Source organism: Pyricularia pennisetigena (assembly GCF_004337985.1).
Source record: "Pyricularia pennisetigena strain Br36 chromosome Unknown Pyricularia_pennisetigena_Br36_Scf_28, whole genome shotgun sequence".
NCBI lineage: Eukaryota > Fungi > Ascomycota > Sordariomycetes > Magnaporthales > Pyriculariaceae > Pyricularia > Pyricularia pennisetigena.
The window spans coordinates 1-22,995 of record NW_021940940.1 but is presented as its reverse complement, the minus strand read 5'-3'; the positions used below and the strand labels follow the sequence as shown (position 1 = coordinate 22,995).

The 22,995-nt window shown below is 48.1% G+C and overlaps 8 protein-coding genes across 8 annotated transcripts; 6 read left to right on the top strand and 2 right to left on the bottom strand.

The window, feature by feature from the left end:
• Nucleotides 1-635: 635 nt before the first annotated feature.
• PpBr36_11419 (uncharacterized protein) lies at nucleotides 636-909 on the top strand (the record flags this gene model as incomplete). The annotated part of the gene is made up of 2 exons (XM_029898521.1): nucleotides 636-678; nucleotides 752-909. 2 exons carry the CDS (start codon nucleotides 636-638, stop codon nucleotides 907-909), a joined length of 201 nt encoding a protein of 66 aa, XP_029743131.1.
• Nucleotides 910-1,257: 348 nt separating this feature from the next.
• On the top strand, nucleotides 1,258-2,103 carry PpBr36_11418 (uncharacterized protein; the record flags this gene model as incomplete). Its single annotated transcript, XM_029898520.1, has 2 exons — nucleotides 1,258-1,329; nucleotides 1,561-2,103. 2 exons carry the CDS (start codon nucleotides 1,258-1,260, stop codon nucleotides 2,101-2,103), a joined length of 615 nt encoding a protein of 204 aa, XP_029743132.1.
• Nucleotides 2,104-3,906: 1,803 nt separating this feature from the next.
• Nucleotides 3,907-4,149, top strand: PpBr36_11417 (uncharacterized protein; the record flags this gene model as incomplete). Its single annotated transcript, XM_029898519.1, has 1 exon — nucleotides 3,907-4,149. The coding sequence occupies one exon, from the start codon at nucleotides 3,907-3,909 to the stop codon at nucleotides 4,147-4,149; it is 243 nt and encodes an 80-aa protein (XP_029743135.1).
• A 1,576-nt stretch (nucleotides 4,150-5,725) lies between these two features.
• PpBr36_11416 (uncharacterized protein) lies at nucleotides 5,726-7,908 on the bottom strand (the record flags this gene model as incomplete). Its single annotated transcript, XM_029898518.1, is given in 2 exon segments — nucleotides 5,726-5,897; nucleotides 5,912-7,908. 2 exon segments carry the CDS (start codon nucleotides 7,906-7,908, stop codon nucleotides 5,726-5,728), a joined length of 2,169 nt encoding a protein of 722 aa, XP_029743136.1.
• A 1,085-nt stretch (nucleotides 7,909-8,993) lies between these two features.
• On the top strand, nucleotides 8,994-9,474 carry PpBr36_11415 (uncharacterized protein; the record flags this gene model as incomplete). The annotated part of the gene is made up of 2 exons (XM_029898517.1): nucleotides 8,994-9,074; nucleotides 9,316-9,474. The coding sequence occupies 2 exons, from the start codon at nucleotides 8,994-8,996 to the stop codon at nucleotides 9,472-9,474; spliced, it is 240 nt and encodes a 79-aa protein (XP_029743137.1).
• A 2,602-nt stretch (nucleotides 9,475-12,076) lies between these two features.
• On the bottom strand, nucleotides 12,077-13,828 carry PpBr36_11414 (uncharacterized protein; the record flags this gene model as incomplete). Its single annotated transcript, XM_029898516.1, has 4 exons — nucleotides 12,077-12,282; nucleotides 12,565-13,369; nucleotides 13,425-13,702; nucleotides 13,759-13,828. 4 exons carry the CDS (start codon nucleotides 13,826-13,828, stop codon nucleotides 12,077-12,079), a joined length of 1,359 nt encoding a protein of 452 aa, XP_029743138.1.
• A 2,286-nt stretch (nucleotides 13,829-16,114) lies between these two features.
• On the top strand, nucleotides 16,115-16,441 carry PpBr36_11413 (uncharacterized protein; the record flags this gene model as incomplete). The annotated part of the gene is made up of 1 exon (XM_029898515.1): nucleotides 16,115-16,441. One exon carries the CDS (start codon nucleotides 16,115-16,117, stop codon nucleotides 16,439-16,441), a length of 327 nt encoding a protein of 108 aa, XP_029743133.1.
• A 1,929-nt stretch (nucleotides 16,442-18,370) lies between these two features.
• Nucleotides 18,371-19,087, top strand: PpBr36_11412 (uncharacterized protein; the record flags this gene model as incomplete). Its single annotated transcript, XM_029898514.1, has 1 exon — nucleotides 18,371-19,087. The coding sequence occupies one exon, from the start codon at nucleotides 18,371-18,373 to the stop codon at nucleotides 19,085-19,087; it is 717 nt and encodes a 238-aa protein (XP_029743134.1).
• Nucleotides 19,088-22,995: the final 3,908 nt, after the last annotated feature.

Sequence of the window (22,995 nt, the reverse complement as noted above, 5' to 3'; positions counted from 1 at the left end):
CCGGTAGAACTCGGTAGTACAGTTCCCCAGCCAAATGGGGTTATTATCAGGAAGCCGTTCAAGCTTATCTGTAATATTCTTGTCAACAGATCCACCGTCCTGAACATCGCAAGCATTTTTGATGTCCTGTGCACCAGGGCAGGCTCTTGCTGGGGTACTGTCGGCCAAGGTCACACTGCACAAGAATTTTACCAATCACCACATCTCCGACCAATATCCCCTTATTCGTCCCTGGGCTAAGCATTCCCCGCATCGACTTAAAGGCTCTCAATCTAGTCAACAAGCCTAGGAGCCCTCGCATCTGTCACTCAACCCATCCTAAGGCTGCTTAAAACACGGGCTCGGTCTAGATGCTCGAGTGGAGTGACTGCAACAGCTTCTTGGCCCACTCTGATGGGTTCTTCAAGATCTGCCATTGCTCCAATACGCGATCATGTACTGATAAGTTGATTTGCAAGACCTTTGAGTAAAATGGCCCGTTTTGGATGATCTTTACTCGTGGCCTCAACAGCCCTCTGAATGATTCTCATTCTTCTCCTCTGGCTCAACAGTCCTCTCTGGGTGTCTATGTTGTGGTGATTTGTGCTCTCGATTTAGTATCATTTGTGAAAGCACAAATCTCCATTTTCTACACCATGTTTATTCCCCTTGGATACTTTGCAAAGAAACGCTCCGATGGTCAGACCCTCAGATTTTGCCAGCGATCTTATCTATCCATCAACATCTATGCTTGACTGCTCGCTTTCATCAGGTATACTCAGATTTCCATCGTTGGTGAAGCATCGCATAGCTGCAGATCCTCGAAAGCGAGCCAGACCCAGTGCGGATGCGTTTTCTGGCCACGTCTCCCCTCCTTGGTGCGATGAGAGCGAGCCTGGGGTCGCTGGTGTCAGACTTGCCGATTTGTAGGTATCGAGGGTCTCGACGCCGTCGTGAGTGAGGGGCAAGTCGCAGGCAAGAATCTGCAGTGGTGATGGGTTTATGGTTAGCTGATTGAATGCAGGTGCCGTTGGGCGCGCGATGGACAGAAAGCATTAAAGTCAAATCATCCTGTAGACTGTGTTTCTCCCCATGGCGCGTGCATGGCCTTTCGTGGAGAACGTAGCGGTACCTAGTTCTCGATCCCGGATCAGGGGTCGGGATCTTTGTCGTGTTGTCTTGCTCGTCCAGGTGCAGGACGAGGCCATGTGCGCCTCTCGATTCGGTTTCGGGTATTAGGGCGCCCCGCCACTGAGAGCCATCACCACCATCGTCGCCATGGCCCGGTGGGAAAAAACAAAGGTCAAGATCGTGTACCACATCGGCGACGGTGAGGATATCGAGATGCTGGTAATAGCCACCAAAGATGTTGTTTTTCGCGCACACACCAAGTCCTGTTTGCTGTTGGGACTAACCACAAGGTATCACCAATGGCCACATTTTGGGTGAGGCAGGTAGCGCATACCAATTTGCTCCTGGCTGGGCCTTGCCGCACCATTCTTTCCCGTGCGAATCTACAAAAAGAAAGACACGGATCCTACGCAATGTTTCCAATGCTTCCACTTTACTAATGAGTTGAAGCTGACGCAGGACAGTTACAACGCCTGGAGGACGCTGCCATTTAAAAACAATGGCGATGTCATGGCCCACGCCGTTGAGACCTACCTGAACATGATGAAAGAACTGGGGGCAAAGCCGTCACTCGGTCTTACAGCGCAATGCGTGTTTCAAGGCTTATCGGTGGAGCAGTTCAGGCAGGCCGCAGCAAGCGGCGGCAACGTGCTAGGGCTCGAGGATCGTAGCGAAAATCTTGTCTTGTTTCTCAGTATGGTTGCATATAAAGACCCAAAGCTCAAAAAGCTAGTCAACGCCAAAATGACTACCTGGGTGGACACCATCAAAACGTTTTCGGTCGAGAATGGAGCTGACGACGAGTATCTTTTTCTCAACTACGCCGACCTTAGCCAGAACCCTCTGGGCAGCTATGGAGAGAAAAACCTTGCGTTTATTGAGGAGGTTGCGTTCAAATACGACCCGAACGAAGCATTTCAACGAACCGTGCCAGGTGGGTTCAAGTTATCAAATGCTCGAACAACTGCATGTTTGAAGGTGGACGGGCGATAAGGTGGAGTAGCCAATTTATTCGATCGGGAAGTGATGGTTCTAAGGGCAGGTTCCTTCGCTTGGCGATTTGGGAGGTGTGGGTACAGCCAACATCGCCGAACATGGTAGCCAAATGCCTTCACTCTCCAAATCACCAAACGCAACAGCTGAAACTGGCTGCAATCGGTTACGTACACCCCAAATTACTAAACATAACAGTCACGAATGAGGGGCTTAAAGCTACTTGCGCCTACTTGACGATCTGAGGGAAGATCCAGATTTGGCTCAAAATTAAGCTATCAACGTCCAGTCTTTGCTCTAATTTGCGGTAGCCCGTTCTGGTGCATGGAACTGCCCACGACCGTTTCGTCAGCGCATCGATCATCACGAACAGGTTATCGTTTCCCGACTTCGACTTGGCATTACCCACTGTCAACCAGAGGAGTCCTAAACACCACACTAGAAGGCCCTTCACCAGCATTGTTCCACAATGCATCCATTTAGGAAGTAAGCAAGCGTCAGCGCAGTGCAACGGACCCGTTGTCAATGATTGTCTGCAGGTAGTGCAGAGTAAGCGACGATGGTGCCCCATTGTCGATCCGGTACGGGTAATGGCTGTAAAAGTCTCTGGGGATCTTGGCTGACCCACAGGAGCAGTGGGCGACATAGCGGTCCACCAAAATTGTTGTGCCACCTATCGACGGGTTCTGTTGCGACCAGGATGGGCTGTAGCGATGGTTAAACCGTGGACTTCGCGGATTACATTGACGGGCCATTCCTCGTGATATGGGATCACCAATCTCACTCGGTACAGTACGTGTCTATCTTGCACCAGCGTCCAATGCTTTTCTTCAGGGTTGCGGGCCTTTACGCGGTACTGTTCCAGTGATGGTGATTGCTCGTTAGCCCTAAGCACCTCCTCGGCGAATAGTGTTGCAGGCTATATTTACCGAAGTCACTGGCATTGTCAGAGACGGGAGCTTTCGTCTTTTGACGGTGTTTTTTAGTGCAACAAATAGCAGCTCTCCGGCTCCGCCGGTTCGTTCGACCGCTGCCAACAGCGCTCCAAAATCGCCGTCGGCAACAGTTTGCCAATGTCAAAGGGCTGATCACGTAAAGGTTGTCGCCAGCGCTGTCGACAGGACGGAAAATCGCCATGTAACGCTCTGCTTCCTGACGTTCTTTCTGACCTTGCACATCTTCTGCCTTGCGGGTCGAAGCATCTGCTCGCACGTTTTCGCTGCCCGGACGATAAGTGATCTCGAAATTATACTGTAAGAAGAAGTCGGTCGAGGCGGCCTGCCGTGAGTTGAGCAGTCACTTAGAGGAAAAGTACTCCAAGGCTTTGTGGTCTGTAATCGCCACAAATTTCTTTTTGATACCCATCAGCTCTGGTCTCAAGGTTTTTAACGCCCGAACGACTGCTAGCAGTTCTTTGCCGTACCAAACCTAGACCACCCAACCCACCCCCTTGAGCAATATAGCGACATATCTGGCCATTGACATGATGCAAACAGCTCCTCCGTTCTCAAGCTGAGATCTAAGCCGCAAAATAGACGAGTCCGAGTGAAGTCACCAGCCCCACTCTATTCCGCTTTTTGGTGAACATAAGGTAACTTCTCATACAAAAGGCGGGGAATGTCCGATTGCTTCTTAAGGAATCAGTTTTTGAACGAGCACGGATCAGGCCTCCACTAGGCAAAACTAGTAGCTTATCAAAACTTGTCACATCATATGTACGTTCTCATGCTGCCCAATTTGACGACTTTATACCAAGCTGGCTTTCACTGACTATAGCCTCATTGATAACTTTTACCGACCACAATGGCAAGCACAGACCTTGCTAGAGCTCTATGCTTAGTCATAGAGGAGAACTTTTCCCAAAAACAAATGCTGCGGGAGAATTGTGCTATGATTGAAGCTCTACAAACCAAAGTTCGCGAGCTCCAGCATGGTAATGAACTCCAATATCAGACGATCCGTACCCAGCACAGAATAATCAATGGACACCAGGCTACAGAGACTAGAGATAAAGCATTACAAGATACTAGAAGATCTAACCCTTGATTTTGAAGGCAGCCAGCCCGGCTCGGACTGACTCTGGCCGCTCTCGCGCTGCACGGTGCTGTGCTGGGTCGAAGGAGTGAAAGCTGGGGAGCCCCATTACAAACCAGTTGGTTGTTTTCCTAGCCAGTCGTCATAAGTTGAACCCCTCACCTGTCTGTTCATACTTGGGCCGGTCATCGACCTCTTATCAGAGGCTTCGTCAATCTGATATCTGGCCTTATTGGAGGGTTTTCAATGCTGTTCATGAGGACAGCTGTCGTCGGAGCAAAGGGAGGGCATCCGTTGCAGTGTCATGTTTAAGTTTGCACTTCATAGATCTCTAAAGTTCGTTAATTTAATTCTGATACCTGCTTGTAGATGTCTTGAAGGTGCAGGTCCCCTAAAGAACGCCACAGGAGTGTGTCGAATTGAGCTTGAAGACTCTTCTTTTCTACCGCGTCTCCTGCAAGACCGTCTAGTGATTTCCGAAGACAGCCCTTGAATGAAGGCATCGTTTGGGCTAGCTGCCAGGCAAGTGTTGGAAAGAGTCGGCTGGTATTATTGCGGCTCTTTTCTCCTCTTTTAAAAAAGTAGCCGGCAGATCAAATTGGTGGAAATTCTACACTCGAATCTGACAGAGAGTGAAAATCTTTGGTGGCCAAAGTTTCATGACCATGATCCCCAGACTCCGGCCGACAACATCCTCGACGCTAGACTGCGAGCCAAGTATTGGGGTGCCAGGAACATTATTTGCCGGCCCATCATCAAATCTATACTGATGCGAGATTATCAGAGGATGCAGGAAGGATTCGACATGACCGATCCCTTGAATGAGCTCCTCTCTGACTTGCTGCAGGGAGATCTTTAGGCGTATTACGTACTCGCCGGTTCCTTGGAGCGGAAATTCGACGAACACTCATATAAAGGCATCCATTGGCGTTACGGTGTAGCTGGTGGTGTGCCAGGGAGCTAAAGCATGAAATCTCAACCCGTCCAGATTCCTAAGAAAGTGCCAAGCCAATACGAGGGAATTTAGGCTGGGAAAGCGCGGAGATGGCGGACCTATTTCCAGAAGCGGATAACTTCCGGAAGGATCCGGTTTCTCAGCGTACACCAAGCCCTTGGACTGGTGTGTGATACGGTGATGAGCCGCAGATTACACATTGGTGTGCGGCTAAACTGGCGACAGGATTGGTAAAGGAAGCTCTTCAGCCACCAGGTGATCTGCTATGGCGCATCTTGGTCGAGGTTCCATTCTTGCCCCGCTTTCCAATTTATAAGTAGCTGGTGGAAGTTTTTGGTGGATTCGGTATGAAATGTACTTGGGGGCTGTTGAGGGGGCCCACAACCGCACAGCCCCCAAGTAATATTACTTACTTTGCGTGTTTACGATTTGCATACCGTTTGTGTCATTGTTCTTCAGCAAAACTGTTGATTAGATTCAGCCGTGAGTCCCTTAGCTGTCACGCCGAGAAATAATACTATAGGGCATAAAATTCTATTTTACACCTACATATTATTGGTCTTATATCGAAGCTATCCGGAGGGCTGCAAGCCTTTTCAGGCTCTGCGCGAGAAACCAATGGCAGGTCCTCACTCACATGTCTCCGTACCTCCGAGATTTAGGGCCGTAACCCCACTGTCCGTCTTTATTCATAAGATAGCATTGATAGAATAGCAGCATTTCATCCTGCGACAAAGTCACGAGACCGTTGTCCGCGGGGCTAGTCTGTGTGCGCTTGTGGTGGGGTCTCTTGGTGCACCAGTTCCTGGCTTCTCGTACTTATGCTGCAAAGTCTCAATCGTGAAATGGGTATTGCATGCGTTGGCTGTAGTACTGCCAACGGGTCTTGTGGGTCCCTTGATGTTGAATAGTAGGCGAATCACACCCACCAGCACAAAAACAAGGTATACCAGCAGCAAGCCGGCCGAGATGAGTGCGTCACGGATCATTCCATTTCGCAGGCGGTTGATGACCTGGTACACAGCCGCAGAGATCTCATCGGTCGTTACAGTGGATGGGCTTGAGAGAAACGAAGTCATGCTCGAATCGCCCAAGATGGCTTGCTGCGCCCCAGAGCTGAACAAATCTCGGGGGAAGAGCGGGAAGGAAAAATGTGCTTGTTCGTTGACCCACTTTATTCCGTTTTCGACCGCCTCGATCTTGAGCCCCAGCAGACATCGAACCACGTCCTTGACGACTTTATGCAGTACAGTGCCTTTGAAGACGTCATCCAATCGCCTGTTCATCTCGGTCTGGAAAGTACTGAGTGTATTATTGACTGCCGAAGTTACCGTCTTTACGTTGCTGAGGAGCTTGGTGTTGATGTCGTCGGTATGCTTGACCAAGACCTTATTTGCGTCGGTGGCCCACCTGGTCGACACCCCATCAAGGGTGTTCACCACGTCCTTGGCAAAATCGCTGACCCTGTTGATCAACACAGGCGCCTCCTTCTTTACCAGCTGAAAAATGATAAGCTGACAAAGACAGGAAAGCAGGCCAGCAACTGCCAGCCAAAACACAAAAAGCGCAGGCGTAGATGTCGCATAGGCCCAGGCCCACCTCGCGAGATACTCACGATCGCTCCCCTTCAGCTTGCTTCCGATCCACAGGCCCAAGGCAGATGAAAGTGGACGAGATCCTTGGTAGAGAGCGTCCATGGCGTCGTACTCCCCATCAAGCATCTGTTGAGCAAGCTTCTTTTGGTTATAGTACCGCCTAGCTTCCAATAACGCCATAAGAACGCATGCAAGCAAGGCGAGAATTGGTACGATCACGAGGAACGCAACTTGGGCGCGGTGCACGATCCTATATAGCCCGTTGAAAAAGTCGAGGACAGCCGTGTTGTCGGAACAGAACGACAACGACTGTTTTGGTGCCAGCGGGAACATATCATTTGGCGGCAGCCACGCGCCAGAGCTTTGATTGAGTTCCTTCCTTACGAGATCAAAAGGAACGGCGATGGTCCGCTTGGTGAAGTTTTGCACGTCGTCAAAGGATGGCGTCTTTTCTTTCATGTCCTTGAGACTGTGTACGAAATCGCCACTGTCGATATGGATGCTCTTCAGATCACCCAGGCTGCCAGAGATATCTAACTTGGGCAGGGTAACAAAATTGCCGCCCAGGAGACCGCCGAGGCTGGCCCCTCTATTAAAGTTGCTTGTCAAATCGTTGATTGTGTTCTGAAACTTGTTGACCTCGTCGTTGAGGCCTTCGGTAATCTTGCCGATGGCGTTGCTCATTTGCTCAGCCATGGCGTCCGCGGCGCCAATGCCAACGTCGAACGCACCGTAAACGAAGGCGGCGATGAGGCAGACATACGTTCCAACATGAAAGCTGATAGCGAAGTAAATAATGTTCTCGACGACGGTGAGAACCAACAGAAGCATATTCACCATGCCGCTGACCTCGCGGGCAATACTTTCTACAGCCAGTTTGTTGACTCCGTGCGAGAGGTAATGCGGCATAGATGCCATAGCGCTACCTATATCCTCCACCTTTGTGCAAGCAGAGAGTGCTTTGTCCTTCGCATCAGTGATGTTCTCGTTGAGACCGGAGATGAGCATAACAAGCCGAGCCAACACGAGGATTAATAATGCCGTCCAACAATTGAGCCAGATCTGGGACAGCCTAGATCGTAGACCAAGGTAGGGAGCTGGTTGCCCTTTCCGCACCTGGGGGAGTGGTCGCGGTTCGAGAGCATATTTTGTGCCCATCGAAATACATTTCAAGCTTTGGGGCAAATCCGGGATCTTCATGATGTTCTGAGTATAGTCCATCTGGGATCAATAGCTACGTCCGAACTCAGAGTAATTAATATCTCCAGACTTCCGATCACGAGCGTGAGTCGGGGCAAAGAAAGGATTAGAAGAGAGTAAATGGCAAACAGATCTAATGAGGTGTAGGCAGTGATCAGGAGCTTGCAGATTCACTGGTTTTCGGAAGCAAGATCAAAGCAGAAACAAGGCTTTAGGTTCAATGGAAGAAAATTGGAACACCAGACCAGGTTTCATGGCTGAAAGTGGACATCGAGCTGGGGCTCATTCCACCTGTCTGGCAGCCTGAGTTCGATTCTCTAGTGCAAATCTGCAGGTGTTTGCTTCGATACTCGGCGCCGATATTGGCTGGCGAAAGCAAAGACTGTCACTGTAGCTTCTGACTTGCAGCTTTTAAATGTACAAGTCTGTGGTGCCTCCATCTTCTTCCTAGTCAGGATACACGCCTTTACCTCTTAGGCTCCCGTTCAATACTGTCGCAGGCCGTCACAATCAGCCGATTGCCAAATCGATTGGTATTAAAAACTGCATGCAAAGTCGCCACAAGCAACGTCCCACATATCTCTAGGAAAAGATTCCGATAGATGATAGAAAGAAAGACAAGAATAAGTGTCATCAAAATGAAGCTTCTGTTGGGCCAGGCTAAGGGAGCGGGCTCGTCTAGCGAGCGTGAAAAAGATGCAGTATGCAAGCCAGCTGAACAGAAGCATGCGCGGACTAAACGACGGATATTTCAAGGTTACAGGCCTCCGCACAAACAGTCTTCTGAGTTCGACAATAGCTCAATGTCGTATCATATGGCGTTTGAGCTCACTATGCCGCCCATTGCAGAGGAAGTCTGCCTTGATGAAGATTCCTGAGAAAAGGTTTAACGTCAGTACTTCTACGATGGCATCGTTCTTTGAAAAAGGGTTTCTCTTCCCGGCAGACTATCTTCCCGGAAATCCTGCCAGCACGGCGCTTGCTCTGCTTGAATTGGGATTTGATAAGTGATGCATAACTATTGTACTTGCCATTTTGAAAGTCATAAAGTCACGTGCTGGCTTTGTGATGGAAGCTAAGTAACTGGTTTGTAAAATTAGCATATCATGACGGTTAATGACGAAGTTGATCATCAGCTTCGTTTACAAGCATTGCGAATCAAAGACGAGTTCATGCCGCAAGCCCATGTCAATTCTGTGCTTTACTAGCTCAGTGAATCCTTTCCATCTTTACCATCACCTGTACCCGCCAGTATAGACTGTTTAAATGTACCCTTTTGAGTGCCTCTGGCCGCCTATCTAGGCAAATTCTCCGAACATGATTCTGCCTTAGGATTTAGCGCGGCACGAAGGGGGCAAGGGCCGAATCATATGACAGCAGATCATGGGCCAGCTGACCATCTCGCGCAACCAAGCACTTATCAATTAGCGATACAACCTCCGACGCGCCACCACCGACGCGCCACAAGCTATGCCCCAGATCCTCAATCAGTTTGATCGTGTTTCGTCCGTGCACGAGCCCCACCCGGCCAATCACGCCGCTCGCCTCATCTACTTGGGGGCTGTGCGATTGTGGGCCCCCAAGTAGTTTGTGCAGAGATCAGCGGAAACTAAATACCCGTTGCATCCAAATCTCTAAACTAGCTATTTCATATTTCTGTTTCAGTCGATTGAGAGTGGCGAAGAACTTATGTTCGAGGTTTAACATTTCCGGAAGCCACGCTTAGATCTTGGACGCGAGATCGACAGTAACCGAGGAAGTTCGCGGCGCATGGCTCGTAAAGGTTGCCGCAAAAAGCTTGGGCGGTGACATGCAGGGCGAAACTCGAGGAACGAGTGACAACGACAAGTGGTTATGCTCCTAACTGCAGGTGGATCTGGCAACAATACAGTATTCAAGTTGTAGCCATTGTTGGCTTTACTATGGGCCTAGCTATACTACCACCATAAATCGCTATTTTACCATAAAGTAAGTACCTTCACGGGGTGGTTTCAGTGAAAGTTACAGGGGCTAGTGTTACGGAATTTTAAGCGAAAAGCTATTTTCTCTCACCAAGGACGTTACATGCGCTTGCATTTTAAGCCGAAGGAGCCTAGAAAAAGGTAAACACAAAATGAAATAGGTATACCTAATGGTAGGTGCATCCCCAAAACGAAGTGCGAAATGGAAAAGTGAGGGCTAAAAGCGGGATTCCAATGCTTAGGTTTGGCTCAGTATCCGAGACCATCGAGTCTTTGGCGACGGTGTCCACTATGATACCTATCAGCCGGGCAGCTCCCACAATCTAGTTCTGCTGACTGCCCCAAGGTCGAAAAATACTTAAATTTCTAGGCCCCAGCCTCCATAGGAAAACCTGGAAAGGAAGATCCCAATAGCACCTTTGCCAGTTCCGAGCCAATATCTGCTTCTGTATGTGGCCACACCTATGAGTCAACTAAACAGCCTGTTCGGGCTGACATGGAGTCCCATAATAATTGATAAGGTTGACACTGACCATGCCACTTTTCATGGCGATAGAGTATTAGAAATAGGAAACTTTACTGGCGAGAACCCGTCTTTTCTCCCCTAAGCTGTTTGATGCGAAAATAATGGACAGTCGCAAGATTGCTCTCCACCGCTTGCTTTTAGCTACTTGCGTCTGTCTAGCGGTGCATACAACCCAAGCTTCCTCTAGAACTCAGTCTAGCATTTCAAACATTGCGTTTCGAAATATAACTAACTCAGGCGTCTGCGCGCCCAATCCGTCCTCATTTGGGTCTTTCCCCACAGGCAAAAGCTTCCTGGCCAACCTGGAAGACTGTGAATGCCTTCGCGATAAAATACACCAAGAAGCAAATTCTGGACCCGAATGCCAAAGACTGTTTTCTCGTCCTTACCAAAACAACGCATTTCAATCGAGTCATGAATTGGTATGTGGCACCTGTCAACTGTCGTTGAAAACCACACGACTACGAGCTATTGAAATAGAGGATCAGGAGCTGGCACCAAGATTCTGGATTGGCTATCTTGATATCTTGTACGTTATCGACAATGCATTGAAAGATTCGAAGTCAAGTAACAAGACCGGGATTCTTAGTGGCGGAGAAATCTTTGGCTGCAAGTATAAAAGTCGTCTGTATAACTGGGATTGGATTTTACATCGTGAAGATACGGATGCAAATAGTCTTAGTTTTCCGTTTGCACCGACCCCTATTTGAAGACTGCAGAGGAGGTTTAGGTTAGTTTAGCATGTATAAATTTCACGTCAGCTCATTGTAGTCATTGGAAACAATTGCAAAGAATATAAAATTGTTGTTAATAATTTTCGAACCATAATTCACCGCGCGTCGTTGGCCTTGAACCATTTTTCATGGACCTCGAGGGCTCAAGCTCTATGACAGGGAAGTAATCATAATTCAGGAAGATAATTGTAAGTTAAACCAGTGTGAGCAGAATCTGAGACAACGCAAGAAGTACTGAAAACCAATGTCGCTGCGGTAGGCTTGCCTTTCTCAATGCAAGGTCCGGCCTGGTCCATAGCACGTGATGTGGTTGGTGACCTTATTTGGCGTCGTGCTGCCGGTGTTCTGAACCACGAGGAATGGATGCTGTTGCTTGCATTTGGATATACGAAAGGCAGGCCGGCTTTAGAAAGGATGAAGAAAGCTAACGGAGGAAAGCGATTCAAATTAAAGCCGGTGGGGTGGGTCCACCACTCAGCTGTATGAAGTTACAGAACGGCTCAATTTGGTAATTAAAGCTGTCTGTTGGAATAGAGGTTATTGCGTTCGTTCTGCAAAGTGAATCAAATGGTCACATGAGTCATCCAACGTGACACATCACGTGACCCAGAACACCTAACGTTATATAAAGGAAAGCCATTTGACAGCTCCCTCTTCCTCTGTAATATAGAAGATAGACAAGAATACAATACGAAAGTAATGAACCTCTAGAACGCCGTTCTACTGATCTTAAGATATACCAAACACATATTAACACTGTCGGATGGTCTCGACGATAAATCTCGACGAAGAATTTGACTGGTTGTGTCAATGCTGTACCAGGCTTAGGATCAAGGAGACCAGACAACTGCTCAGATTCTCCAATCTATTCCTGGCCGTGGCAATAAAAACTCCTTGCCAACAACAACTTCAATGCATGTTTTTCCCTTGAGTGACGACATATAACTACGTCGATAACATGTAGCATCTCAATAGACCCTTCGCATCAGTATTTTACCATCGTTACTTATGGCGGAGTCGAAACATTCGTAAATCGACAAACCTGACTGGGTAAACGCGTCGTATGGATGCCAGTCGCTCATCAAAACGCGAATAGCTGCTTCGACATCTTGGACATGGCTCTCATCGCCATTTCCTTCTATTTCCTTCAAGCTGGTCTGATTAACATCGTCAGCTAGAAGATGTATCTTGAACCGTCCGTCAATTTGAGGCCTCTTAAATGATCTCGCTTTTTCAGGTAGAGACACGCGACACAACTCTAGATGCGATCGATCCTGTTGCACTTGTAAGTCTCCAAAAGTGACCCTATAGACGCACATGCGAACAAAAAAACTAGTGATCAGCCCCCCTTCCTGCGGGTAAGCCATATGCATATTATCAAGAAACAAAAGATTCTTGTCCCTCTCGTGTTCTTCTAGACTTGGAAATCCGGACCTATGGGCCGTTTGTTTCAGACCATGTGTGACAAAAGGCTGCAACGTGTTTTGGATTTCAACTTTTTCTTGGACCAGATCCACAATTGTTTTCAACGCAGGTTGAAACGAGTCTCGTCCATCCGTGTGGTTGAGTTGCTGCTGTATCCTGAGCAATGTTTCTGTAGCAATCTCCTTATGGAGATCGCCAGTCGCAAGCTGGTCAATTTGAGAAGAGTGGAAGCCGAGCTTCTGAGAAACCAACGCAAGCTGTATCAATGATACAGGATCTTCGCTGGGCCTCTTGCTCTTGGCAAGGAGTGCCGTCTGTGGCCCAACAGGCGACGCCAGGCTTTTTCTCATTGCACAGAGCCAGAGTTGTCTTTGTGCAATGTCAAACTGTTCCTCCACTGCCGACACCCGCAGATTGTGGAAGTTTGTATCGGAGCTCTGAATGACACAGTCCGAATTTTCGTCTCCTTGGAAAATATCACGAAGGGACTGTCGCACAGTCGAATCGCGTTCAACCTTCACAAGCTCCTTTATATATCTCGCACACCCTTCCAAGTAGTTCATATCCCTGAAGAACGTACTCAGTGAAGGAATCTGTCTTTTGAACTCGCATACTGCGTCAAAAAACAGTTGACGCTGTTGAAAGCTGGCCCCAGGCAACAGCTTCCCGCTCTCCAAGAGTGGCTCAAGCTGGCGCCTTTCATGCTTGAACAGCCCGGGGCATTTCCCTTCTAATGCTGCGACGGTGTAGTTGTCGATACTTTCGAGCAGCTGCGTGTTTCCGCGAACAAAACCTGTGAAGATACTTAGAATCTGAGTAAGGTAGTGTGAAGACTCCTGTGCGATCGAGGTCAGCTTGACTATTCGTAACTGCTTCATTCGCAGCACTCACTTCAAAGCACTTCATTGCCTGTATCTTGTGCATGTTACCAAACGGTAACTGGTGCCACAACCCTGGGATTCTTAGGAGTGCACGGAATTCATCGCTCAGTATTCCAGAAGCAACATAGGCGAGACACCGTTTATCATGCTCCGAAAGTACAGATTTCCACCTGTTCTGGTCTCTCTGAGATCTAGAAATGAGTATCTGTCGGAATATCCAGCCTAATGAGTCTCTAGGATTGGTGTTGTTCTCAGCTCTCAATCTTTTGATAATGCTGTTATCCATTCCTGACCAAGCAAGTTAATTAGTTCTGGCCTAGGCTTCAAGAACCCATCGCACGTACCTTCCTGAGAGGCAAGCCTGATGCGCGCAGTATCTCTATAGAGACGCCTGCCCTGTGCTGGTGACCTCATCTTGCCTTTGGTTCTAAAGAGCCTGATTGGATACACTATAGCTGTGTCGGATATTTATGTTAGTCTCTGCCTACGAAGACGTCTAGGACAATAATTAGCGGATATACCTGCACCCACAAGTTTCAGGCTACATCCATATTGGTCCACCTTTATATGCCAATGCATGTGATCTATTGGATGTGAAACTTTCTCGCTTGTCAGTGGCCATCCATAAAAGCGGAGTAGGTTGGAAATAGCCAAATCCTGCTGCAACTCGATTGCGCCGAAACAGAGGCAATGATTCTAGCATCTACATGGAGGGCTGGAGACTTTTGGGAATAACGCCAGTGGGATGTCACCTTTCTAAACCTGCTTAATCAACTTCTGGAGAAGCGCGTCTAAGCGATGACGTAGGAACTGCCTCCGAAGAACATCCGCGAAGTGTTGGCTGCAGACCAAGACAGTTAACAAAATGGTGATGTTGATTTCAGCATATCAGCAAGTGACATCCTCACACTTAACTGGGAGGCTGGCAGCGCTTGCAAGTTGGCCATGCGAATGCATAAATTGTCCTCACGGATAATGTCATACGTATTCGCTGCGGTTGGCGCGATTGAGGGCGTTCCGGGTATTGGGTGAATGGAGCTGAAAGCCGGCCGACGCTAGGTCCAAACACCAATGTCGGCCAAGTCATATAAGAAATAGAAATGGTAACATTAATTGGTTGCAGCCGTTAGTGCGGACTGGTAACACAATACCAAAAGTTGGTAGAGAAAGCGCAAGCAGAAAATGGCTGATTCTGGGCGCTACTGATTTCATTAGCAAAGAATGACGTCCGCCTTACGCCGGCCAACTTCAATCATGGGCCTGGTTAGACCACACCAAAACTGGATCTCTGCAACGTATCTACCTGGCTAACGGAAACCACCAGAAGGACTTCACTTAGAAGCAAGCTACTCGGGGTATAAAAGCTAGCACACCCATAACAATTCGGGCAAAGGCAAAAACATTTGGGGTAGATATAGCATGAAATAATATGACCCAAAGACCAGCATCAAGTCTTTATACTTCAACCGTTTGCTCAAGCAGTTCTTCAAGTCCTATCGTTTACTCTGCGAATCATTTCGAGCTAGATGACTTGCTGCAAAACATTCTACTTCAGTTTAACGAATGTGAGGAACTGCAGTCCAAGGTTCGTCTGCTTCGGAATTTTTGGAACCGGATGATTGGAATCTTGGCACAAGCGAGAAATATTTCTATGCAGATTTTTCAGTTGCTGGACTTGTCTGTTAGTCAAATGAACCTGGAGACAAACAAATACCTAGCAAATTGCACGGCATTTTAACAGCGACTAAACTGCAAACTCTAAAAGAATTTTGCTGATTTGTGAGCCTACATGATCAATCGAGGTGCTTGGGCCAGAGATGACTTTCTCGACGTTCTCGGGCTTCGAGTGATGGATTTCAACGTATACCTTCAGGTAATTTATTACTAGCATCTTACATCGATAAAAAACAACCAAACCAAATTAAACAACGACTTTGTAGCTCGAACTTATTGCTAAAAAATAATATAACCGACAGCCGTTGGTATATGCAGCTACACTATAGCCAATTGTCCAAATACGTTATAATAGCCTATAATAGCGGTGTCCGCCCATCGCTATCTTCCAATTTTACGACTGTGTTTTTCGAATCCTCATTAAACAGCTTTTTAGTGGTGCTCGGCCGGTAAACTTTTTCAGAGAATCACGTCCTCGTATTTATTAATTGGCAAACATATTATAAAAAAGCGTGTTTGTAATTAAATCGCCCAGTATCAAATTGCCAGGTTGCCTTTTTCATTTTATTTATACCCCCAAGGTTCGTTTATTATTATGTCATCAGCCCCCCTTGCCACAGCTGTTTATCAAGTGAGCTTTTGAATTTTACGCTCCACCTAAATCTTGACCAACCATTGGTCGGTTTCAATTATGCTATCGCTACCAAAGTCTCTGGGCTTAATATCAATAGCTGCTTCCCGCACCACAAAAAGTAGGTTACATCTATGTTTCTATTACTATCGAAATATTAATGTCTCAATCACAGCCCGAGAACACTATTACTCTTTGGTTTGATTGAATCGAAAAAGAAACATCAACTACGAGCTTAGAATTAACGAGGGAAAATAGTCCTACACGATACAAACAATATTCGAGACAGCCAGAGCCGAACGCCCTTCAAAATGCTCTTTGGGATGCGCCGTTTAGGTTTTCAGATGATGCCTTAGAGCAGGTCGCGGCCACATTCAAAAGCCATGTTGTTCTGAATGGTGAAAGCACAAATCCGCCGCCGAAATTTCCCGAAGAGAATACAAAATCGCAGCCGGAATCTAAAAACGCCAGCGAATCCGAAGGGGAAACCACAAGCAGCTTGCAGGATACTGCACCTGCTGGAAGTGATAGAGAAGCTTTGTTTGATAGATCCGAAAGAGATATTGGTAGCGATTCTGATTGGGACGATTGCTTTTGGGACTAAATGTTGGGTATCGGCCTACAAGCCTTGCAGTAACCTCACTGCTGGATTGCGTAGCAGCAATCAATCTACTATCCATCATAACGCCTCCCCAGTCAATTGCTCAACATATGCCCTGTGACGTTGCAGACCCAAGCTGTAGCCTTAACCCTTGACGGGAACCCACAAGCGGTCAAGGCTCTATATATGACTGTGTATGATCAACGAGCAGACGAAGCTTGCGCGCTTCTTCCCTTTTCCTCTCATTAGACTAGAATCTTCGTCGATAGATGCCAATACACTAACTACCACGCTATGTCCGCCCTGGCAGTGACAATTGGGTAGGAACAAATTGATTAGCATGTTGACTACTGGTGAGTAGTCCTAGAACAGAAGCTAACGTTATTCCGTTCAGCGCAGGGTCACAACGATAGAATGCAGTAAAAACATGACAAGATGAGATTGTTTGGCCTGTGCGTAGTAGCGAGATTGGGATCTAGACTGCGCTAGGGCGAAGATTGAGACAAAGCCCATTCGAGGGATTTTACGACACCATGCCAGAACGCTAGTAGGGGGTTTTTCAAACACTAGAAACTGTCCAGAGGTATCCTTTGAGAAGTATGTGTATCTCGATGCTATGAGTGGCGGATAAATCGGTCATCTACGCACAACAACCCCAGCTGGCTAAAGTCAGTCAACTACTGGATAAAGCAATTCCTCACTCTGATCATGCACAGGACTACAGTCATTCAGTTAGACGACTCCGCAGTACCGCAACTCCTAAACCTTCCGGCCAGAGATCTTGAACAAGAAAAAATCAGTCCACGCTCTCCGGGAACAAAAAAAAGCAATCTTCTGAAGAGACATTATACTCTGAATTTCATCAAGCAGTCTCCTTGGTCCGTGTATGAGAAACAGGTTGATGTATCTTCTAAAGCACCCCGGCATTCATTCATGGTAGCACAGAAGCGAAGCAACGGCAATGTCAGAGTTCATGTAAAAACGATTACAGAGCATACGAAAGAGGCCACTGCCAGTCGTCTGCTGCTACTTCAATCTGCTCCAATTCCTTTCGTCCTCATTCTCGAAGTTTACGAGCTGGTTGAGCATAGCCTGCAGGATTTGGTTCGAAGCCAGCACTCCCCGAGATCAAAGAGCTAGGGGCTATAATGAAGCAGGTGAGCTCCTTTGTCACAGTGCCGCATTCAGCGACTATGGGGGGAAGGCAGGAAACTCTCTTTTCGTCTCGCCCAGAGATTTCTAGGGCCTTGTTTGGCTGTTTCGTGGAAACTCTTTGCTTTCTGGGCCCGAAAGCAATTTAATGCTTTTAAGCCATACATTGGCGGCATAAATATCTGCCGATGTGTGACGATGGTTAGTTGCCATGAGCGACATTGATCTTCCCAAGGCAATCTCCATTTATCTGTAGATCTGTAATGCTAGGAAACGCTTGTTAGGGCAAGTGGAGCTGAAGAAGCGGGATAAACACAGTCATATCCTCCATCGCTTCATTACTCGAACGATCAAGAATTCAGATCGAAGGAGCCAAGATTTTATACTGACCAGGAAACATGCGATGTTTGTCAATCTACATTTCCTGACTGGTCTATGTCTAGGTCTCTACCTTGCCCGGCTGGCAGGCACCTGGTCTGCCGGCCGCATGAATGATAAGCGATATTTAAATACAACTGCTCCGAATAACGGGTCTGCGTCCTCCACCCAGCATTTCCAGCCACCTTCAAGCATAACAAACATCCCATTCGACGAACCTCAGTCTCCGCAGACTGACATTTCCAGCACTACAAAAACGCTAACGTCAGCATATGTTCAGGTTGGTTCTAGCCACCAGACCCACCAGACCCACCTTACAGAGAACACAGATCGCCCTCCAGACGCAAGCTACTACACTGCGCCTCACTCGACTGAAAGTGAGACGCTACAAAGTTTGTTTTCATACCCTATCCAGCCAATATACATGGTGTTAGAAGCCACTGGGACTTCCAAAGACATCGAGGATGCTACAGCGTCAGACATAAATTTTTCAAGTGCACAAGATGCGAGAACATTAGAGATGGCTCCTGCCACACCGTCTACGTTGAGAAATCGGATCGACGAAACTCTGGAGATGGGAACTCCTCAAACCTCCCTTGCCACTTATTTCACCCAGCCACTCAAGCAAGTAGAGGCCGATCAAGGTATTCCTGAGCCAGGCGGACATACCCCGGCAGCTAGCTCAAAGCCCAATCTGGCAGCTGCAGCAGCTGCACCTACTGCACCAAAAAACAACGTCATCCACCCAAATTCAACCGTTGAGCTCAATGTTCAAAGCAAAAGCTTGGAATCAACCGCCCACGATACATCCAGACAGACGGACAGCCCAGCTAGCGCAACTGTCAGTGGTTTGCTCTTAGACACATCAGGCACGGAAATGTCAACTCGACATCCGTTTGAAAGCCCCTCACAAACCCCTAGTGCCGATCCTGACCATCAGAGAAGCAAAAGCAACCAGGAGAAGGCCAGCCCTGGAACTTCTGCCGGCATTGCGATTGGCACTATCTCTCTTGCGGCCTTTGCGGGATTTGCCGTATTTTGGGCATTTTTGCGGTACAAACGGCAGGGAAAAAGCTGCGAGAATATCGGCAAGACCACATGGACGGGCAGCCTAGTGACCTCATTCAAGGGCGTCTTCCAGCAGAGCGCAAAGTGGCCATTCAAGCGGAGTCGAGGCGTGAGTGAAGCCAAGATATCCGCCCCTTTCGCTCAGCAAAACTCGCTCAACTGGTCATGAGGGTAGATGAAAACAGCGGGTCCGCAAGGAATATTAGACGGCAAATACTTCCACCATACTTGAATCAAATATACTGTAGTCTTACTTATATAGCCCAAGATCCCGGGATCTTTCTAACACCAGTTTGTCGATGGTGCACCTCCAAGAAATCTACAAGCAGGCACAGTTGAAATTAACGAACTTTAGAGATTGAAATCCAACTTTAGATATGCCACTGCAACAGATGCCCTCACTCTGATTTCGACGACAGCTACCCCTCCCTCGAGCCAGCACAGCGCCGCGCAGCGCAAGAGCGGCCAGAGTCAGTCCGAGCCGGGCTGGCTGCCTTCCAAATCAAGGGCCGACATTTCTAGGATCTTGTAATGCTTTATCTCTGTCTCTGCAGCCTGGTATCCATCGATTATTCTGTGCTGGGTACGGATCGTCCGATATTGGAGTTCATTGCCCTGCTGGAGCTCGCGAACTTTGGTTTAAGCGAAGGTCGCGGTTTTCGGGGTTATGAAACAGGGTTTCTATGCCAACTTACCAATCACTGAGTTTGCGCCTGAGCTGTGGCAGAAGATTCCGGTCGGTCGCTTATTTGGGACTGTTCGTGTTGATCTCTCGCCTTCCCTGCTCTTTAGAGGATCCTCTGTTTGTGAAGTGATCTTGTAGGCTTATGGCAACGGCCCCAAGTGCAGGTCAGCTTTTTATATAGGCACACAGGTGAGGATGTCGGGCAGCGATCACGCCTTGCGCGACTTTCTCTTAGGCAGAGTCGTATGTAGGCCGGCGAAGGATCGTTCTTGGCATTTGCCTGGAGTGTCGAATGGAATTAAGGGGCATGCTCCTTGTTCTATATTTTTGACGGTATGCGGAGCTGGAAGGAGGCGCAGTTACATATCAAAGTCCAACTGCTCCACATGTCGTGTTATCCTCCTCTTCAGGATCTTTGCCAACTCAGTCGCCTGCAGGCGGAGGGGCGGTGAGAATAGCTAGTCTTAACAGTATAACCACATTGACCATCATTTCCTCAGTGGCATCGTACATGAGGCCTCCAGCGGAGTCATGAGATGGCCGTATCAACATAGCAGTGAAAGGAAGGGCTCGTGTCAGAACGGACGACAACTAGCGCCGTAGGAAGCCTTTGGTTGGAGGCAACCCGCTCAGCCTTTTCGTGCGAGAGCTTCTGAAGTTTAGAGAGCAGCTTGACAAACCAAACCTCGATATTTCTTTCCTGCTTCACTGTGAAAAAAGTCCGAGATGGGATACGATACCCCCGCCAACCTGGTTCCATCGGCCACGAGTTTACGTTCACGCGGCACTCCCATCTCGTGGAGCAGTTCAAAAGGCGCGACATCTACCTCGAGGTATGCCCCATATCTAATGAAGTCTTGGGCCTGACTCGGTGAGTCAATGGGCTGAACCTGTAATCTAGACATACACAAAATATTGGTCAAATTCGTATATTCACGGCAAACCCCTAAACACAAAAACGCTAAATACTTGTTGGATCCGATACGAAGTCGGCTGAAGAAACCATTACTCGGTCGCTACCACATTTTGGATATATCGGAGCTCATGTTCATCAACGTCTGTAGCAGTGCTTTGACGCGCTCCGTAGAAACCAGAAGTTTGGAAAAGTCTATCTGCGAAAACGTATCATAGATCTCCTGCCATGTTGTGACGGGTCTGGAAAAAAAGGCAATGGCAAAGAAGCAAACCAAAGGTATCCTGATAGCTAGCTCTAGCGTTTGGACGAGCATTAGGAGAACGTGCAGAACTGATGATGTTATCTTGAGTAGAATGTAGAATTGCAGAACGTTTTTCGCATGCAGCCTGGTATGAACCGCTTCTGTGCACCCTCTGAGCCTTTCCTCCATTGTGTTGTGTGTTGGAGGAACATGTTTTCCGTCCATCGGATCGATAAGTGCGCTCCTCATATATGAGACATAGAATTGCATATGGGCATATAGATAGGGGCTCAGGATCTCTTCCTTCAGCCCGTAGCGGCTGACTTGCGTAGGCAGATCCGAACAAATAGGCAAGATGCGGCTTTGGGCTGACAGATGTGTTGCCTCTCGATCTGCTGGTCACTCGCGGCATTCAACAGCCTATTATGGATTCTCCACCAATGAAACGTGATAAAAATGCCACTAGGAGAAACCGAAACTCTCTTTGCTGATAGCTATTGCTGCTTTGTCGTATGGAGAAATCCTCTGATCAAGGCAACCATGGAACTCAAACGCAGCGACCTACCTTCTCTATCTTCCGTAGAATCGGATCAGGCCGACTACAAGTTCAATGCCAAAGGAAAATGCTTATCCTGGAGACCATCCATGTTTAAGTTGTGCTGTGGACTAAGCAGCATGCTTCTAGGTATGTTTCGCCGCAGAAAGAGAATGATTCTCAGTTCCGATCGTGTCAAACTTCAGGGTACAACGTAAGCAGCACATTTGAGAACAGCCAGACCTGGTGATGCTTCTAGATAGTCGAGAATGGACTCAGCCCCGTCACGGAGGAATAGTTATCCTGGGAATAGCTTCACTCTGGAGATGACACAAACGGTGAGCAGGGGGGGGGGGGGCTACTACTGACTGCGTCACTTTCGCTGTACAGAAGCTAAATAGAGACGAAAAGAACTAGATTAAATGGCAGTTCATGTGCCAGATATGCTGTTGAGAATAGAACTGTGCAACTCTGTTTTATACTCACGGTAAGCCGGTTCTTGAGGCAGCGTCTTGCTCCCGGACATGATGCTCAGCCCTCACATTGCGCGTTGGAGCGCTGTCATCTAACGAGATTCGGGCTTGAAAACTAGCAATGCCGAAACCGCGAAACAGGATTTCGGTGTAAAGCTTCAGACAACGCAGTTGCTGGCAGCCGCTGTCTGATTTGGTATAGCCAGAGCTTGAGCTGTGAAGAACCAGAGGAAGATGCCCACACCACAACCTCCTTTAGGCCGTCTTTTGGCATACTCTGTGAGGAGTTCTTGACGGGGTGGCAGTTCCTTGAAAGATCTCAAGGACGACAGGTTCCCAGATTTCAAGTCCACAACTGGCTTTGAACAGTACCTATGCCCTACAGCTAAAGTTCACAATACTAAATCACAGTACCAAGTCACAGTACTACATCGTAGTATAACGTTAAACCATAGTACCAACTACCTTTCGTAGAGAGAATCCTCCATCAGTTCCAGTCTAATGCGACTACTGCAGCAGGTAGCGAGCGTTACGGCAAACCTGCGTAGCTGGCGCCGGATTTGATGCAAAGCTGGCTTTGCCCATGTCCAAGGAAGTATTTACTCAAGACACGATACACAGTGTTGCCGAACCGAGCGAACTCACCGAGCAGGGCGTGACTTATCTTGTCAGCATCTGATGGGCATCCCTTCGAATACTTCTCAAGTCTTGTGATTGTGCTTTAGTGCAGCCCTCACAAGATGCTCTTGTTTGCACCCGAGTAGTCCTGCACAGTACCTCTAGACAGCATCGCACGCCAAAACCAGTAGGAGCTGCCAGGAACTTGGGCTTCTCTGACTACGCTTGGTAAAGTACTGGCTCTCTACATCGATAAACCTGCGATCTGCCAACGTCACTCGTTTCAAATCACTGCTTCTCTGCTCCTATACTCAATAGCCCGGAAAATGAAGGGCCTCACCGTGTTTGCTGCTATCGCCGGGTCCGCTTGCGGTCAAACCATGGGTTATGTCCCACAGGCCGCACAGTCGTGCGTGAGCCATGCTGTCGGTGCTACTGGCTGCACCGCCTGCCTGCATCAGCCCGACATTGCCACCAAGACGCACGCCGACGACAATCTTTGCGACGTGAAGCATCGCAGCGCGCATGTTGTGGTAAGCATGCGCCCCGTAGTCAACACGTCACCCTGGTCTCAGAGCCTTTATCAACAATAACATTCCTTGCCTTTAG